The 19516-nt window shown below is 38.5% G+C and overlaps 2 protein-coding genes across 13 annotated transcripts in view; one reads left to right on the plus strand and one right to left on the minus strand.

Annotated features, from left to right (window-relative positions):
• The first annotated feature begins 1387 nt into the window (after positions 1 to 1387).
• On the plus strand, positions 1388 to 12250 carry kif9 (kinesin family member 9). Of its 2 annotated transcripts, XM_049565140.1 has the most exons (20): positions 1388 to 1663; positions 3251 to 3422; positions 3624 to 3730; positions 3822 to 4052; positions 4258 to 4341; positions 4457 to 4549; positions 4725 to 4872; positions 4983 to 5047; positions 5146 to 5223; positions 5369 to 5437; positions 5836 to 5940; positions 6049 to 6104; positions 6233 to 6320; positions 7915 to 8045; positions 8294 to 8473; positions 8613 to 8821; positions 11230 to 11394; positions 11516 to 11598; positions 11840 to 11929; positions 12126 to 12250. In XM_049565140.1, the coding sequence occupies exons 1-20, from the start codon at positions 1568 to 1570 to the stop codon at positions 12219 to 12221; spliced, it is 2346 nt and encodes a 781-aa protein (XP_049421097.1). In that variant the 5' UTR covers positions 1388 to 1567; the 3' UTR covers positions 12222 to 12250. The 2 variants fall into 2 exon arrangements, with proteins under 2 accessions (XP_049421097.1, XP_049421100.1); XM_049565143.1 differs by lacking the exons at positions 11840 to 11929; positions 12126 to 12250 and adding an exon at positions 11727 to 11815.
• Positions 12251 to 12380: 130 nt separating this feature from the next.
• Positions 12381 to 19516, minus strand: part of scrib (scribble planar cell polarity protein) — an 82082-nt gene continuing 74946 nt past the window's right edge. For 10 of the 11 annotated variants that reach the window (XM_049565129.1, XM_049565137.1, XM_049565138.1 and 7 more), the window contains 2 exons: positions 16771 to 16825; positions 12381 to 14489 (listed from right to left, as the gene is read on the minus strand). In XM_049565129.1, coding sequence (XP_049421086.1) covers positions 14353 to 14489; positions 16771 to 16825 — 192 coding nt within the window. In that variant the 3' untranslated portion in view covers positions 12381 to 14352. Of the gene's footprint in view, positions 14490 to 16611; positions 16642 to 16770; positions 16826 to 19516 lie in introns of all 11 variants that reach the window. The other variant, XM_049565132.1, reaches the window with a different exon arrangement.

Below are 19516 nucleotides of genomic sequence, written 5' to 3' on the forward strand. Positions count from 1 at the left end.
GGTTCTTTGGAGCCAGAAGTGACCATATTTGGAGGAGTCAGGGGTGGAGCTAACTCAGACGTTTTTGTTTTGTTTTGGTTTGGTTTTTTTGGCTTTTTATGCCTGTATTGGACAGGATAGCTTCAAAGTGAGAGGGGATGACATAAAGCGAAGGCCATAGATTGAAATCGAACCTGCAGCCGCTGCAGCAATGATATAGCCTTTGTATAGCCACTCCAACAGGTGAGCTACCTGGCACCCCAGAAACATTGATTTTTTACATCAAACTGCTGTATTCAGTGTTTTCACTGAGACATCTGCGGATACATTGGCTCCTGTTAAAAACCCCATGAACAATGAACACTGAAGGAATTCTAGCTGTAAGAAGTTTGAACTGGCTGCAATGTGCAATCATCACCACTAGATGCCACTAAATCCTCCTAAATCTCAAACACTACTCCTTTAAGCCAATACTGATAGACTTCCCCAGAAATGATTTCGCATTTTTCCCTAGTCTCGAAGTCAACAGATCTTTTGAGTTGGTTTTTGGGTAGACGTCTGAAATAAGGTCTATGGTTATCACAAGTTTAAGAGACATTCATGTTTTGTTCTACAACATACAGTGCGTCAGTAAACACCTCACTTGTGAATTTTGAAGCTCTTATGTGTCTTAAAAAAGGCGGTTGCTAACAAGTAGCTGAATGAGACTACAGGACGTCATCACACCGAACACGGCTTTACAACTGTGCTGTGGGGGTCACATTAAGTCATGTGACTGTAGTGCAGTTTGTTTATAGCCTAATGTTAGCTTTGTACTTATTTCATTTAGGCTTCAGTGTTCAAGACAGTGGAATACATTTGTGAAGATTATCTTGGTAAACAAAATGTTTAAATAATAAAATAATCCAAAATCCAATTGAAAAATCCCATTGGAATTTTGACCAGGGCGATGCTAACGTCTGCATTGACCTACAGAAAAATACCCTCCCTGGAGCACTTTATATTCTCAAATGTATAATTTCATCAATACATCAATTAATTCAAGGTTCACCTCTGTTGTCTCACAAAGAGGATTGCTCTGTAAAAACGCCTTGGAGCTGTGCAAAATGCAAAAATTAATGTGACACTTCTAATTAACCACTTAATTATCAAGCCTCTATAGATAGGAAGGGTATAACAAAAATAAAATAATTAATTTAATTAATTTACAAAAAGGACAGTAATAAAATAGAACTAGTAAGTGCTGTGTTTACGGGTAATTTTCATTATTATAATTGTAAATTGTGTATTTAAATTTGAGTGTGATTGGGGGAAAAAAAAAATCATAGTCAGGTGGCACAGTGCGAGCGCGTGCTCTGCCACTGTGCCACACTGCGCGCGCGCTCGCGTTCGTTGCCATGACGCTGAATGAAAACCTTAGTGAACAGAGGAGATGGACCGGAGCCGTTAAAGTGAGCTGAAATGACCCATCCTCACCTGAACGCCTCTTTACGGTAGTACAGGTGGATTTAGTGCATACGTGTGTACAGTGTGACGCAGGTTGGTTTTAGTTTTGTTGTGTCGTCGTCGTGTTTTTGACAGAAGTAGTATGAAGGCTCACAACAGTGAGGTGGAAGTGTTTGTCCGGATCAGACCAACGGCAAACTTCTGCCAAGACCTCATTGAATGTCTCCCAGACGGACAGGTAACTTAACCAGCTAGCGTTAGTTTAAAAATCCATTATTAATGCTAAATCACAATGGTAAGCTATCCGCAACGTTAGCTAGCCGGGAATAGGTTTGTGTAGCTTTTAATTTAGTTGGTCTTAATGTTTAATTTAGAAACAGTAACAGTTTTGTTTTCATTGGTTGAAGTTAAAAATTAAACTTTATGGAATTTTTTGCCCCCTAAGCACGAATAGTTTTGGTAATTTGCAAGTCAGAACGCGCTAGTTAAAACTGGTTCAATCTTAATGAAAAATTATGATTTTTGTAGACTACTAGCTGGGTTTTATTTAGCTAGGCCTAACTGTTTAAGCCCAGGACACATTCAGTCCATACTTACCTTATATAGTCATGCTTTTCCAATTTGCACACATGTAACCACTATAACCATTGCCTAATAAGCCTTTTTCATGGCAGACATTTTGACATGCCACAGCAGAAAAGGCACAGGTGCAATTAATTACATTAGTAATGACTGCCCTACATTTAACAAGGTGTCTCATTCCCTGATTTTATGCATGATTGCTTACTAACATGGCTCACTGGGACAATTAAACAGAGGTATCATTAATGGTGTTACTTAGACCTGTGCTGTGACAAAATGTCTCAGGTTATACTGAGTTTGAATGTTGCTAACCACTACAGCAGAGCTGACAAAAGGAGTTACTCTGAATTGTCAAAGAGCAGAAAATAAACCTGCAAAAACATGTAATATCCATTAATCATTTGTGTTTTTATGCAGAAATGCCTCTGGTTTCAGCATCTCAAATATGAATAAACTGTTTTTAAGTCTTCGATAGCAAGTTGAATATCTTTAGGTTTTGCCTGCTGGTACGGCAAAACAAGCAATCTGAAGACACCAGCTTCGGTTCTGGGAATTTATTATGGGCAATCTCCCAATCGTCTGACTGTTCATAGACCAATTAATTGAATATAGAATAAAGAAAATAATTAATAGATTAATTGATAATGAAGATAACCTTGGTTGCAGCCCTATGTGCCGAACACATGTTCTCGCCCTTCTGCATCTTGTCAAGCACACCTGTTTAAAATTTCTGACCTTTAGATTTAACCTTACGGGAGCTGTGGGGTTTTTAGTTTGTAGTGTTACTGATGTCCCCAAACCTCTCCGAAATGTTTCACAAAGTGCCATTCTTTTTTACTCACTTTTGTGATACTGAAAACAAACGGGAAAACATACAGAAGCCTTTTGATGACTGTAACAGCTTTCACAATGGATCAAAGTCCCCGCCACAAGCCGCAGCTGTTCAAACTGCATCACATCCATGTCTGTAATGGATAACTTTATCCCAAATATTGACATATTACCTGTTTTTACTTATCGCTTAATTTAATTTAGCATATCTCATTAATGAAGGTGGAGGTTGTGTTTCTCGTTTCAGCTGTCTGAATACAAATTACATCACATTTCAGATACAATATTTTCATCCTAGTAGCTATGTACAGTAGCTTGTGGAGTTAATTTCAATGAATGCATTAGTGTTTATGCATGAAAATAATTCCTGGTAGTGTAGACTCAGAACTTCTTTCTGTGTCTTGTCCTTCAGACAGTAAACATCAATCACAGAAAAGACTCTAAGAAGCCCCAGGACTCCAGGAAAAGTCAGCAGAGCTCCTGGTCATTCCGGCTGAAAGGTGTCCTGCAGGATGTATCCCAGGAGGAGCTGTATGCCAGAGTGTGCCAACGGGTGGTACTGGGAGCACTGGATGGCTATAATGGTAGATCTGTTTGTCTACATAAAATGAACAGTGTGTACTCAAGTGTTAATCCCAGATAAGCATACTCAACTTAATGTCAACATACTGTAGGTTTGTTGTGTTGTGACTCACTCAGGAAATGGCCCAAATTCCACGTGTAGTTATTGTGATGTTCCAAGAAATGAGTGTATTGAGCAGTGTCTTCTGTTGATTGCTTTTCAGGTACTGTGATGTGTTTTGGGCAGACAGGTGCAGGAAAGACCTACACCATGACAGGATCCACAGAATCATACAAGCAGAGAGGCATCATCCCTCGGGCCCTTCAAGAGGTAACTGACATACAAAGATATTTTCCTCTCAAACACTCTGTGAACCCAGTGAGTGTGTGTTTTTTATTTAAATCTCTGACATGGTATTCAGGTGTTTCAGGAGATGGAGAAAAGGACTGAGCACGCCTTCTCTGTGCACCTATCCTACCTGGAGATCTACAATGAGACCCTGGTGGACCTGCTGCCATCACTGCAAGGCTCTCAACACCCGTCTCATCGCAGCATGGTGGTGATGGAGGAGCCTGGCAGAGGGGTGACCATCAGAGGTCTGTCTCTGCACGCTGTCCACAGTGAGGAGGAGGCTCTCAATCTGCTGTTTGAGGTGTGTGGTCTGATGTTTTCAGTTTTATTGAAAAATATAGTTTTATGTTGTTTTTATCTGTTATTTTATTTGATGCCAATTTATTTTTATGGACTATAATTAGTGTTGTTTGACTATTTTGAGAGCACAGTAATTTTCCAAAATTTTATAGATTTATACATAACTACATTGAAAATTGATGCTTGATAAACCTTTCCTTTCTCAGGGTGAGATGAATCGCATTATTGGATCGCATGCCTTGAACAGGAGCTCCTCCAGGTCCCACTGTATCTTCACTGTGCATATAGAGGTATGAATTCATTTACCTCTAAGGGTATACTTGATTATTTACTGGGATATCAGTGCTCAAACATGCCTTCTCATGCACGATTTTAAATGAGATAAAATGTGTTTCTTGACTACAGTCTCGCTCACGGACTCTGTCTGATGCCAAGTACATCACCTCCAAGCTGAATCTGGTGGATTTGGCTGGGTCAGAGAGGCTGGGAAAGACTGGGGTGAGAATGCCTGACTTCACCTGTTTTAAGGTTGAAAAGCCACAAAAACAATGAACATGTTCAGGTGGAATGTAAAGTCTTTGTTTTTTGATCCTCCAGTCAAAGTAAAAAATAATATGCCTTTCTCTATGATTTGACTTTTCCCCCACTTGATTTAATCTTCCTCTCCTTCCAGTCAGAGGGTCAGATGTTAAAGGAAGCCATGTACATCAACAAGTCCTTGTCCTTCCTGGAGCAGGCCATCCTGGCCCTGGCAGACCGTTGCAGAGACCACATTCCCTTTAGACAGACTAAACTCACTCATGCCCTCAAAGACTCACTGGGTGAGACTGCCAAGTTTTAACAGTACTGATAGCCGATGTTTGCTGGTTTAAAGGGTCCTTTCCTCTGTAGTAATACTTGTAAAACATAGTGTATTTGTCGTTTTCTGGAGGTGGGAACTGCAACACTGTGCTCGTGGCCAACGTCTACGGTGAGGCTGCACAGATAGAAGAAACAGTAAGGAGAGGAACATTTAGTATAAATCAGAAAACAGTCTCTTTTTTACTGCACGTGGTGTCATTTCCTCCCTGGATGATGATAAATATTCTTTGCAGCTCTCCACTCTTCGGTTTGCTAGCAGAATGAAGTGTGTCCGTACAAACCCTGCTGTTAATGAACACATGGATCCAGCAGTGAGTTCACACAATAATATGACACAGAAACGACTCTGGGAGGGGGGTAAAAATATGTTTTATTTTTCTTTACAGTCTGCATTGTGCTGTACTCTCTGTCAGCCATCAGAAAAAGTGATCTCATCAATTTAACTGTTGTGATTAGGCTCAGATCAAGAAACTCGAGAAGGATGTACAGATGCTGAAAGAGGAGCTGTCCATCTACAATACATTGGTGAGTGATGCCAGCAGGAAAGTGGCAAGACAGCTCACATTATAATGTGTTAAGTCTGTTGTCCTGGTTTACTGTCACAACTTATATTACATATCAGCACAAAATTTATACATTAATGGGTTTAAGTTGTTGCTCATCTTCTTTTATTCAGGGGTAAATGTGTGCATATACTACATTTGCTATGACATAAATACTGTAAAACTACTATACGTCAGTAGAGTGTAGTAGTGTAGTGTAGTGTAGTAAGTGTAGTATAAACTCATATAGTATGTTTAAGTACCAGACAGTTCTTAAAAATGTTTATTTTTATCACATAAAAATTCAAAACACAATTCAGCTGGTTCATATTACATTTAAATGCCATCATTCATTATCATCAATCATTCACCCTTCACCAGACGAAGCGGCCGAGCATCACATATGAGCCACTGTCTGAAGCCCAGCTGGCTGAGATCCGCAGCCAGGTTCGGAGATACCTAGATGGGAGCCTGGAGGAAATCAGAGTGAGAACATAAAGAGCACAGCCAATACTTTTTCTGCCACACCATGTTTTGGATGAGAATTGTTATTTGAGGGCTTTAAATTTCTCTCTGCATGACATCTAATTACAGATTGTAAGTATCAGGCAGGTCCAAGCAGTTTTCGCCCAGTTCAAGCTCGCTGTGCAGTGAGTATCATTGACCTTTAAAAATCTGAAACTTTAAATGCAGCCAGTGTTTAGTTAGACAAGAATGGAACAAGGTTTTATTTGTTAATTCTAAGTGATTCAGTGTGTTTATGTATGTATGTGAGCAGGGAGCAGGAGCAGAAGGTGAAGGCTCAGCTATGTCGGACCTACAACTTGGTGGAGAAAGACCAAAGTGCTACAACAACTGCTGTCAAGGTCAGTCAACCTCTGACTCACCGTTCAAGGCATCTTATGGAAATTATTAGCAGTTATTCTGTTTGTTTGCTGTAGTGTTGACTTTGTCAGCTATTTTTATTCAGTCTTAGTCATGTGTCAGGTGTCCTTGTTGTTTTTATCAATATAATCAACCTCATGCTGTGCAGTTCTGTTTTAGTCATATTAGATTAAAGGAAACCCTTTTTTTTCCTAATACATTGAGCATATCGGTCATTGTAGTCTAGCCCAGTAGTAGGACTTTGTATCGGTACTCAATACCTTGTAACAGCCACTTCAGACCAATGATTCGCGACAAGACAAAACTGTTTTAGGACGTCGCAGCGAAAAGTTGCAGCAGTTTGAACTGGGTGTCTGAGCTTGACTCAAGCCAGCTGATGGTTTTACCTGCATCACAGCTGGTCAAATCACCGGCAGCTGGTTTTAGAACATAAAGCTCTTCAACTGTTTCAGCAGCCAATCGGCTTGTAAAAAAGTCTGCTGGTCAGGTCAAAATTGACGTAGACAGCATGTTGGCTTGCTGCGGCAGATGCTCTGCCCCTGTCAAGCATTCTGTTTTCATCCTCACGTGTGCCAGTTTTCAGATGGTGGGTCGCTGCTACTGCTTGCTGTATGTGCTTATGCCCCCTCCACAGCACACACACATTCTCATTGACTAACTTATTGGTGCTGTTTACTTATATTACTGTGGCGTATTGATTATGAATACAGTCCATCTGATGCTCCACCAAATAACCAATAACTTTGTCATTTCAGTTAAATTTATTTGACGAGAGATTTTACTTTATCATTATCTAATAAAAACGCAGGTTGAATGATGACTTGCCCCACTACAATTTCATGTCGGTGTCCCCCCACTTATATCAGACACTTGCTACACCGACGGGCATATGCACTCACACGTACATAGATTAAAGGGATAGTGCACCCAAAAATGAAAATTCAGCCATTATCTACTCACCCATATGCTGAGGGAAGCTCAGCTACCCACTCTCCCCTTGGATCTCCGCAAGGGATGTGAGGACTCTAAAACTTCACCTGAGCCTCCCTCGGCATATGGGTGAGTAGATAATGACTGAATTTTCATTTTTGGATGCACTATCCTTTTAACATAAATTTTAGTTCTTGAAATCTGATACATTACACAGTGATATTGCTAAACGCTGGTTTTCATCCCCAGTCCCCAGCCAAGTAAACTAATAAACAATACATACGATGTAATGACAAATACACAATCCATACCAGCATTATAAAATTCACCCACCTGTCTAAAATATTTCCCCTCCTTCATTTTTAGTTAACGAAAAATAAGGTTTTATTTATCAACCACAATGTAGTCTCGTCTTTTTCATCATCAATATTATCTATGTTGATATAGTCACAGTTAATGTTAATGATGTTGGTGCTGATCGTTTTGTCTTAGTCACAGGAAAGGAAAGGCCTTTGACGAACTTACTTAGTCATACTTTTCATTAACAAAATTAACACTGGTCTTTTGTACCACTGACAGCCTGTTAAGTGAACACGACATTGTGACTGAGCTTTGCTTAGATGTTACTTTGTTAACTCTTTTTAGAAGTGGGATACCAGAGGCAGCACTGAGAATGTGGAGGCTGGCAGCTTTGAGGTGTCTGCTCAGTCACCAAGAAACACCCATCGCCCAAATTCGACCAAAACCAAAGCTAAAAAGTCTAGGGAGAAACAGAGGTAAGTGAATACTGAAAACTTTATTTAGCTAGAAGATGTAACCCTACAGCTCACTGTAGTAGTTCAAACTTTGAGCATGTTAATCCTCCAAAAAGAAGTAAGACAAATTATAATACAAATAATAAAACTATCAATATAAACTTTTTATGTTGCATTAAACGAGGATCAGAATGTCAGAGACAGGATTTAACTTGTAAGTTAAATGTACTGGTTTGGTTTTTAATGACACACTCAATGTGATTATCCAGCCAAAACAGGAGACTGGGAGAGGGGAGTCCGGTTTTACGGAAGCATTTGGAGAGTGCCTCCAAATCAAAGCTGAACTCTGTCCAGACACCAGAGAGAGAACAGGAGTCACAAGAACCAGACACAGAGAGCCAGGAGACACAGGAATCACAACCGCCTGGCAACGAACCCTTCCACCCTGAGTATGTGTGTGACATGACATGAATAAAGTCTTACGTATTAAATGGTCAGCTCAGACATCTTTGGTTGTCCTATGAATGGAATGTGTACCGTGTTGTTTTTTATAGCCTTGTCACTGAAAAGTTTGCTGTCTCTGTCCAGCTCTCCTCCATCCAAAGCAGAAGCCTTTGAGGATTTTAAATTGGGACAAGGCAGCAAGATCAACCACATCTTTAAGGAGAACAAGGCTGTGCTGTTGGAACGCCGCAGTCTTCTTCAGCAGCTCACTGAGGAGGTCAACATGATCAAGAGAGAGATCGACTGCATCACGGCCTTCATACAGCAGCGCCAAGAAACAAGAAGGGGCCAAGGTACTTTAAATGTTGATATCATCAAGACAATTCTCAGGAAAGTGGTAGATGCTTTGATTTGTGCTTTGCTGTTCTCAATGGATCCATGTCTTTTCTCCTGTCAAGCATGTCATACTCCTAAAGAGGATGAGTATAAGCTTGTGAGAGATTATCAGTTTTCTTGTTTTCATTTTTTGACAGGAAAATAGCTAGCTAATAGCTTTATTTTTAGTGGAGATATTGGAGACATGACTGTGACAAAGTACCTTACTATGACGTTTTTCAGAACACCTTACAGCATACTATACTATGACAATTTTATGAAATTTGTATGGCATACTATACTATGTTTTTTTTTAATGAATTCACATGACATACTATACTGACATTTTTGCCTCCGCCAAAGAGGTTATGTTTTCGCTGGCGGTGGCCTGTTTGTTAAAGTTAAAGTCCCACTGATTGTCACACACCTGAGTGTGTGAAATTTGTTTTCCGCATTTGACCCATCCCCTGAGGGAGGGGTGAGCAGCAGCGGTGCTGCGCCCGGGAATCATGTGGTGATCTAACCCCCAATTCCAACCCCTGATACTGAGTGCCAAGCAGGGAGGCAGTGTGTCCCGACCTCCCGGTCTCAGGGTGGACACTCTACCGCTAGGCCACTGAGCTGGTTTGTCTGCAAAATAACTCAAAAAGTTATGAATGGATTTTGATGAAATTTTCAGGAAAGGTGGCTAATGGGACAAGGAACAGATGATAAAATGTTGGTGGTGATTGGTTGAAGCAAAATGGATAAAATAAAGTCTATCGCCTGACAGCCTCAGCAGCAATTCCAGTTTCTACAGACGGGGAAAATAGCGCCTTCTGGTGGCTGGGAAGCACGTCTTGTTCTACTTGCTAACTATTGTTGTAATTCTAAAGTAGAAATTAATGTTCTGTGTTGGAAAAAAAGAAAGTGAAAAACCTATTATATTCTGTGTTGGTACAAAATAAAAACGAAATAAATACACCACAGTGTCTCCATGGTGAAGGCATATATAACCTAATAATGATAGTGATGCAAATAACCTAATTGTGATGCAGGCTGCAAAATCTGATGCAGAGGGGGAGGGGATATCACCTACTTGGCGGAGGTCTGCACACTCTGAGTGCTTTTCTAGTTTATGATGTTTTTATGAAATACCACACTATGACACTTTTGAACAGTTTTTTTCCCCTGACATACTATACAATGACTTTTTTGTAAATCCACAACAATATGCAGCAAAGCAAAATAGTAATCCACTCTTCTAAAATTAAGTCAGACATACTATACTGTGACATTTTTTATGAAATCTTATTAAATACTATACTATGGCATTTTCAATTACTTTTTATGACATACTATACTATGACATTTTTAACGAATTTTTATGACATACTATACAATGACATTTTTTATTATGTTTTTATCACATAGGGAAGAAGCAAGCACTCTCAAAAATAAATCCACTCAACAGGTGCACGGCCAAAAGCAGCAGAAAAAAGAAAAGAAGAAGAAACACAGACGTTTCGACAGAAAGTCTTCTTCAGTGTGTGACACTGAAGAAGACTTTCTGTCGAAATGTCTGTGTTTCTGGTAACGCCTCCCAAGTTGGTTTATTAAATTTACCAAAAGGACATTCGTGAGTGCTGGCTTCTTTTCTTTTTTCTTTTTATTATGTTTTTATGACATACTATACTCTGACATTTTTATGAAATTTTATGACAAACTATACTGTGACATTTTTCATGAAATTTTATGACAAACTATACTGTGACAGTTTTCATGAAATTTTATGACAAACTATACTGTGACATTTTTTATGAAATTTTATGACATACTATACTATGACATTTTTTTTTAAATAAAATTTTATGACATACTATACTATGGCATTTTTTTAATGAAATTTTATGACATACTGTACTATGACATTTTTATGAAATTTTATCCAATACTGCACCATGATATTTTTTTAATGAAATTTTATAGCATACTATCCAATGACATATTTTACTATGACACTATTATTTTTTTGGCATACTTTTTAAGACAAATTGTATGGCATATTATATTCAGACATTTTTATAAATTAAATTTTATGACATACTATACTATGACATTTTTATGATATACTATAAATGACATTCTTGGCATGGCATACTCTACCATGACTTTATGAAAGACTTTTTGTCCATACTTTACTATGAGATTTTCAGAATTCCAGCATATACCCTGTTAGTATCCTGAGGTATATTTGGGATCAAATCTCTAACGCTCTATCTCTCTGTTAGGTTTTTGTGTTGAGCAGTGGTTGTCTGCAGTGTGGAATTTTAAGGATAGTCCTGGGAATAGGTCTGTAAGATATTAGAGCTAAATCCTTTTTTTCAATGTGTGTTTTTGTCTGAAGGTCAGTATTTGGTCATGGAGGGGGAGCCAGATGCCACGTCATTGATGCAGCTCAAAGAGCTAAAGGCCCTGTACCGACAGAGATATGGGGTTCTGTGTGACATCAAGGCAGAGGTTAACTACTGTCAACACCTTGTGGATCAGTGCAGGGTGCGCCTGCTCTCTGGTCAGTTCTCAAAATACCTTGTATTTACTTCTTCTCTTACACAGCTCAGAGCTTTCATAACTGGCATTACTGGTACCTTGAAAAAGCTCAGAAAAAAAAAAATTGCTCATGTGTGTCCCAGAATTTGAGAACTGGTATACAAAGTCTTTCCTGGTACCTGAGGAGGAGGAGCTGGACATAACTATGAACAAGATGCTTAAACAAGTGAGTCTGCTCACATTTACAACAGAACATCTCATTCTACATCATGTAGAAAATAATGCTTCTGCACATAGTTTTCTATACAGCAAACACGTACGTCATTTATTCAAGGAATTATGTTTTCTACCAAGTCCCACTCAGAGTGAAGGAATCTGAGAGGACATCATGTTAAATTGACCTGTATTGGAAAAGTTGTGACTACATTTTGGTAAGGAGTTATTATCTGTGTCGCCGCTGATCTCAGAGGGAGGATAACCAGCTGCAGTATGAGCCTCCTCCTGACTGCTCCAGCTCTGAGTCCTTCTATAATGCCCGCAACAGAGTGCTGAAGAGGGTGGGTGTCCCATTCCATTTTACATTTCATAAATGACTGCTTATTTTAAATAATATTAAGTGAATAGTTGTAAAGGTTTGTATTCGTAATTTGGTCATGTCACTTCAATTTGATTTATTGCCAGGGTAACAGTTAAGTAGAGATATAAATTTACAATCTATGCAACTGTAACCTTGTGATTTTTCTGTCTCCACAGAGGAATAGCAGAGCAGTGTCCTCTACCCAAGTGCAGAGGACCTTGTCTGCTGCGTCTGGACAGAGAAGACTTCTTCCAGTTCTACCTGTTAGATAAGTGAGTTTACAAGTGACCTACAGTGTCCACATGTGCTAAATGTGACAGTATAATATTCCTTTTCAGTCATTCACTTCTTCTGTTGAGATTTTTCTATGTTTAACCTGTGCATTGTAGTTTGTACATTGGTCAAGCACAAAAAAGACACAACACAGTGGATCAGCTTCTTAAATGAAAAGTAAAATTTATTATTCCTGAACCACAAAATAGACTTCTTTGGTTGTACAAATTCACTAGTTACAGTCTTGTATGAGCTCTAACCCTTGACCCTAGGACTTCTGACCCTTTCCCTCCGACCTATTTGCAAGTAAAAGCCCCCAAAGAGAACTCAAGACAAAAGAATAAACAAAAACTTGAAACACTGCATTAATAATGTAGTGAAACCCATCTGGAAAAAAAAAGATCTACTGTAAGTTTAAAAAAGGAGATATCAGCCATTGCAAATGTTATCAAACAAACTGAATTTCAGTCAGTGAGAGCAACATGGAAAGCTATCATTAAAAGACCCTACATTAAATTAACACAAATGCTACTATGCTGTGATTCTGCAAAAATACCCATCAGATACATAAACTGACAGTATGTTGAGCATTGAACTGAAAGAGAACAATGTCTTGAGAGGGATTTCTAAATCGGTTCTGCCTCTCGCAGCTCTCCCATTAACAAACCAATATACATGCAGAGAGCATCCCGATACCAAGCCCGTCCAAACCCAGATGCATCAGCAGTCCAGACTCTCGCTTGGTCTAGGTCAAGACTGGCTCAGTTTCAGACCCAAAGTTTGCTTTCCTTTCAGTATTTGTACATTATTCACACAATAATTAACGATTTTTCAGTGGCGTCAGATTTAAATTAACCATAGACAGAAAAATAAAACACCTGCTACCTTCACGTCACTCTGGAATACCTCCAGATAGTTCAAGGATAGAATGAATGATTCACATTGATAAAAGTAAAAAATAAAAAACCCTAAACCGGGCAAGATGAGTACCGTTAATAAATGACACTAAGAATGCATGTCTCCATAAATTTGATGTTGTGATCTATTTGTAAAAATGCCTGCTCAATGCTGCTGCCTCCAGTGTAGTCATATTCTCTACAAGGGGAATGTAACACATCACTCACAGGTGGTGACACATGGATATGCAACAGCTATACTTTGTCCAAGCAATCTAGTGTTGTAGATATGTGTCTCTCTGCAAATGCCTGGAGAATTCATGTTTATATAAAGTAGGTTAAATGATATGAAATTCAATAATTGAAAGCTTTGACTTCGTGACCCACAATATATTTTAGATTTATTAAAGATAAATTATGATAAGCATCGGTCATGCTTTTTGTGCCCAAAAGGACCAGAGGAGTTAAAACAGTGTAAAATATAGAAGGCCTTCAATTTGAGTAAAAGATAAAAACAATAAATTACTTAAGATATATGTCCTTAAAAAGCTGATCAATGGCAGTGCAAAAAAAGATATGTACTAATGTTTTTAAAAGCTCTCCACAAGTAGTGACTGTGAAGGTAGCAGGATGTTCCCTCCTCATTTAATATGTACACTCCTGTCTGCCCAAGTCTCAAGAAACCCCTGACATTTTACAATCTATTCACTGAAAGCCTAAAAATATCATTCAAGAAGTTAGTATAGCTATGACCCATTTCTTTTCTCTTCCAGTATGTTTTTTTTAAAACAGCAAAATCATTGGAGGTGCGAAAAAAAACAAAAACTAAAAGCTTCGGTCACCTGCTTTTTAAAATAGATCAGCTTCTACTTGGTAAACCGAGCGAACAATAACAAAACAAAGAATGGTTTGTAAGTAGCAATACTAGCTAACCACACTAGCTCTTTCTTGCCGCTGAGGGACTGTTGAGCAACTTGCCAACTCATCCACAGACTGTATAGGCAAGACTGGCACGCAGGATATAAGTGAGTGTGTACGTGTGTTGACTATCAGCGCCGTAGTCTCTGCAGTGGTTATATATGGGAGAGTAAATCCTGCTCTACTGACACTGTGTAGTGTTTAGTGACTCTGCACGTCCTGCGGATGCACTCGTGTGTTACCAGTGTTCCACAGTCTATGTAAATGTATGAGTGTTTGCATGATGTCTTCGGCTTTCTTCTCTCACTGCAAGGTGTTACGTTGGCACGGCGGTTTCCAGGCTGCGGCGGCCCTGCCTCAGTTTGCGTTTGTTGCTGTACAGGGCCATCTCCTCCAGGGCTGAGGTGGCAGGCAGCGGGTTGGGTACCTCAGCCTCAGGGCTTGCAGTGAGCACTAAAAAAACAACAAAGAAAAAGAACAACTTCAGTTGAGGTGCTGCAATCTATCTTCTTTTTGACAATCACTCCTCTACGGCAGCTGTGGAGAGGAGAAGAGATGAAGGCCACTGGACAGTAGATTCCTGATTAGAGTTAATGGATCCCTTAAATCTGCAAGAAAAGCCCCACACTCAGATCAGCAGCTGCAAACAAGCAAAAGTTTTGAGCAGAAGACTGAAGCGCCCAGTGACTGCATGTTTAAACCGGGCGGCCACCTTGGTGGGCTCTGTATTCACTCAGAAAGTAATTCTGCGCAAAGCCGGATGACAAAATGAAATAACTGCATGTAGCTATGCGTCCTTGTGTCTAAAATAATTTCATCCTATGCCAGAGTAAAACTGAAATTAACACAAAGTAACCTCTAAAAGTCTAAAACCTCTAAAAGTCTTTCTACATCTGAAGCATTTACACTCTGAAAAAAGACGCACACTTACTACAACAGTTCAGTCGCCAGAGGTTATCTCTGACTTAACTTTAGAAGAATGGATTAGTTTTGTTTTGCTGCATGTTGTGGATTTACAAAAAGTCATTGTATAGTATGTCAGGAAAAAAAGTCTGTTGTATAGTATGCCATAAAATTTCATAAAAATATAATAGTAAAGTATGTCATAAAAACATCATAAAATATGTCATAGTATAGTATGTTATAAAAACAAAAAATGTCATAGTATGTCATAAAAACATAATAAAAAATGTCAGTATAGTATGTCATTAAATTTCATAAAAAATGTCACTGTATAGTATGTCGTAAAATTTCATAAAAAATGTCACTGTATTGTATGTCATAAAATTTTATAAAAAAAAATGTCAGTATAGTAAGTAAGTAGTCATAGTATTGTATGTTATAAAATGTCATAAAAATGTCAGTGTTATAAAATTTCATTAAAAAAACGTCAGTATGTCATAAAAACAAAATAAAAAAAATGTCATAGTATAGTATGTCATAAAATTTCAGAAAAATGTCACTGTATGTCATAAAATTTTATACAAAAAAATGTCCTAGTATAGTATGTCATAAAATTTCAGAAAAAATGTCACAGTACAATGTCATAAAATTTTATTTAAAAAAAAGTCATAGTGTAGTATATCATAAAATTTCATAAAAATGTCATATTATAGTATGTCATAGACTTTTATAAGAAAATGTCATAGTATATTATGTTATAAAATTTCATTAAAAAATGTCACAGTATTGTATGTTATAAAATGCCATAAAAAATATCATAGTATAGTGTCATAAAAACATAATAAAAAATGTCATAGTATAGTATGTTATAAGAATTCATAAAAAAATGTCAGTATAGTATGTCATAAAATTTCATAAAAAAGGTCATAGTATAGTATGTCGTAAAATTTTATAAAAATTTTTACAGTATAGTATGTCATAAAAAGTCATAAAAAATGTCATAGTAAAGTATGTCATAAAATTTCATAAAAAAAGGTCAGAATAGTTGTCATAAAATTTTATAAAAATGTCACAGTATAGTATGTCATAGAATTTTATAAAAAAAAAAAAGTCATAATATAGTATGTTACAAAATTTCATTAAAAAAAAAGTCAGTATAGTATGTCATAAAAACATAAAAAATGTATGTCAAAGTATCAAAACAATGGTATAGTATTGTAGGTAATCAAATTTCATGAAAACTCATAGTATAGTATGCCATAAAAAAGGCCATAAAAAGTATGTTTCCTGGTTTCTTGTATACACGTAAACATACAGAGTGACACATGATAACAGAATCCCTTAGAGCTCCCTGTAATCACTAGTTTCAGTCAACACTTAAAACACATTCATGCAGTCTGGATCAGTTTGTGTGAGATCATTAGTTCAGACACACATATACTTCACTCTGGTCTCATCATCAGGTGCTGCTTCATATGTGGTGGGCAGCAGCAGGCAAAGCACACCCAGGTAAACACACCTGTCTAATACCTGAACCCAAAGTTATGCCACACAACTAGCAGGTTAGAGCAGAAATGCACAAACCAACACACGTTCTTCTCACATGTTCTGTAAATACTCAGGCGTACAATCACACACTCAGACCCAAAAACACATGCACACAGGATCCTACCAATAGGAGCTGCTTATCCCAGGTTGTCACCTGGATCAGAGGGAATAGAAGAAGGTCATAAATGCATCACTTCTTGTCAACACAGTTTTATCAGCTACCCCTTCACAAAGCCTGTTTCAGTACAATTTAAAATAAAATCCTGAATAATCCGTCACTCACCTGGGTTGCTGGAGCCATCGTCGATGAACTGCAGGTCATCGGCTGTTTCGGGGGACTGGAAGAGGAGAAGAGACAGTCAGAAACTGAGTGGCAGGTGTGTTTCAGTAACCTGTATCCCAGGGGAAGCCATCACCATGTGAGCAGTGGAGCTGGCAGTGAGAGGACGTGCCAGCCGCTCACTGCCGGTTTAGCAAACAGCGCTGAAGCTCCCAATCTGTCAGAGCCACAAAAGCCAGAGTGCCTCTACTCAACTACTCCCCCAGGAGAGATTGGCATGTTAAAGGAAAGGGAGGTTAAGTTAGGTCATCAGTTCCGGGGTTTGTTGTGTAGTGTAGGCACATCCACAAAGAGACAGCCAACAGAGCAACAGTACAGCACCAACAAGAGTTACCAATGCACAACGGAAAACCAAGCAGCATGTTACGTGTCCTTTGTGTTGATGCTTTTATATATCAGTGCTCAATTTGTGTATCAATCCTCCAGTTATCAGTATTAAGAGCTGTTTATTATACTTAGGAGCATGTTCAAGGGATCACTACACCCTGCAAGCTGACGATCACGTGACTGACCATGTTGTCTTTTTCTAACTGCACTGAACTGTGTATTTATTATCTGATATTTCTCCAGTCAGATATTCTCAACAACCGTGGTTTATTTTATTTTGGGAGACAAGAATCTGAGGAAAATTCATATAGAACTGTGATATAAAAACTTAGCTATATACATTAGCTATATAGTTAGTTATATACATTACCTAGCAACTTTAACCAGTTGTTATGATTGTGTGAATATTGATTAAAAGCACAGTGTCATGTTTTGGAGAGGCTGACTTGCTTAAAGTCTTCAAAGCCTTAAAAAGACAATGAATTTAATAATGTAAAAATATTTCAAAAGTCTTAAAAATGCTGACACATGGGAAGTACCAAGTTTTTTCTGATGTTGCATTGAAACATCTTAAAATAATGAGTAACATCTATTCTATTCAGTCCTTTGAGAGTTGCTCAGTGGTGCATGAAATCCAAATGGTTCAACTGCTGCATATAAAATTACCTGAATGATCCGGGGATTATCTGCAGTACTTCTGTACTGTGTGGCCCATGGAGCAAGCACACCAGAGACTTATGGCAGCCGAGCTCTGCTGAGTGTAACCATGTGGCTAACGTTCGCAGGTGGAACAGCTAACTTCCAGCTCCTCCGCACTTTCCTGATGTTACTGGACCGAGAGGATCAATTCCTGATATCGAAATGAGTCATTTCACGGGGGCTGTGGCACTCTCAAAAAATTTATCTACAGATTTACGGATCTCTCATCACGTGACGGAACCCCGAAATTGCAATACCACTATTTGACCACTATCTAAAATGGCTCCAACGCCCAGCACACTTCCAGATGGTCTGGCTAGCAGTCACTGTAACATGGATGACATTGGAAAGTGCAAACTGAACAAAGATTGGCTATTTAACCAAAACTTAGCAGCATGGCTGAAACTAGTACATGCCAATGCAGACTGGACTAGATGTATTTTAGGGATCGACCAATTATTAGTATGGCCGATAATATTGGCCGATCTTCTGCATGTTTATGATAATCGGCATTGGCCTTTTCTTTCCACTGATAACCAATAAAATAAGTTTATTTCAAAACGCGCTCCTCTTGCTCTGATGCAACCGTCTCTATGCCTGAAGTCCCCACTCTTGGCTGTGTAACAATGTCCCGCCTACAGCCCCCACTGATTGGCTATCACTTGTGCTGTGTAACCAATCAACACTGAAGCTTCTACATGCAGCGCCACAGAATTGGAGGAGAAGCAGTCTGCTCCGTGAGCCAGCGGTGTGAAGTTAAGGCAACAGAAACTGTCATAGTTGCAATAAAAAATCCTCTATGCTGAAGTTTTAAAGACACCACATCCTTATATGATCAACTTCAATGATGACATGCATGCCCAGAAACAAAATTTTGACCTACCTGCCTGCCTATATTCATATCAAGTGCAATACGATTTTGCAAATAGCCTACATGATTAAGCTTCTAAAAATAAATAAAACCACGGCAAAAAAAAAGAAAAAGATGTAGGCTAATCGTCATCAAGTCAACATGACCTGGAGCTGTCAACTATGATTTTTTTTTTTTACAGCGGCCATATATCGGTTGTAAATATTGGCTATCGGTATCTCTGTTTCATAATAATCGGTATCAGCATCGGCTCTGAAAAAACCATACCGGTCGATCCCTAATGTATTTTATGCAAGTTTTTCCAACTCAGTACGGGAATCAAGGCAATGAAATCCCACATACAGAGTGAGAAATATGTGTTGTGTGTGTGTTGTTGTGCGAGCTGTTAAATGAAATTGCCCTTTAGGGGATTAATAAAGTTGTCTTGAATCGTGAAACACAAAATTGCCAACAAGCGCCTGATATTTACCAGTTCTGTTCTACACTTGTCTCCGCCATGAGAGAAAAAGGTCACATTTTATGTTACAATAAACATTAGATCAAAATAGTCCCTTTCCCTAAGTATCTCATGTCATGTTTTGTCTTTATTTTTTTAGTAGTAAAATTGATCTTAAATTTAATTCTGAGTGGCATTTAAAGTCTTTAAAGTCTTAAATCAAACTTGCCTTAAGATGTAGGAACTAGGATTTAGTTTCTCTTTCCTGATAATTGTTTTAACATGTTGAAATGTTTGCACTGATTTTATCTGGATTACAGCGATAGGCCCTGCTGTCAGGTGACCGTCACTTTGCA

This window comes from Epinephelus fuscoguttatus, linkage group LG21 (genome assembly GCF_011397635.1).
Source record: "Epinephelus fuscoguttatus linkage group LG21, E.fuscoguttatus.final_Chr_v1".
Classification (NCBI taxonomy): Eukaryota; Metazoa; Chordata; class Actinopteri; order Perciformes; family Serranidae; genus Epinephelus; species Epinephelus fuscoguttatus.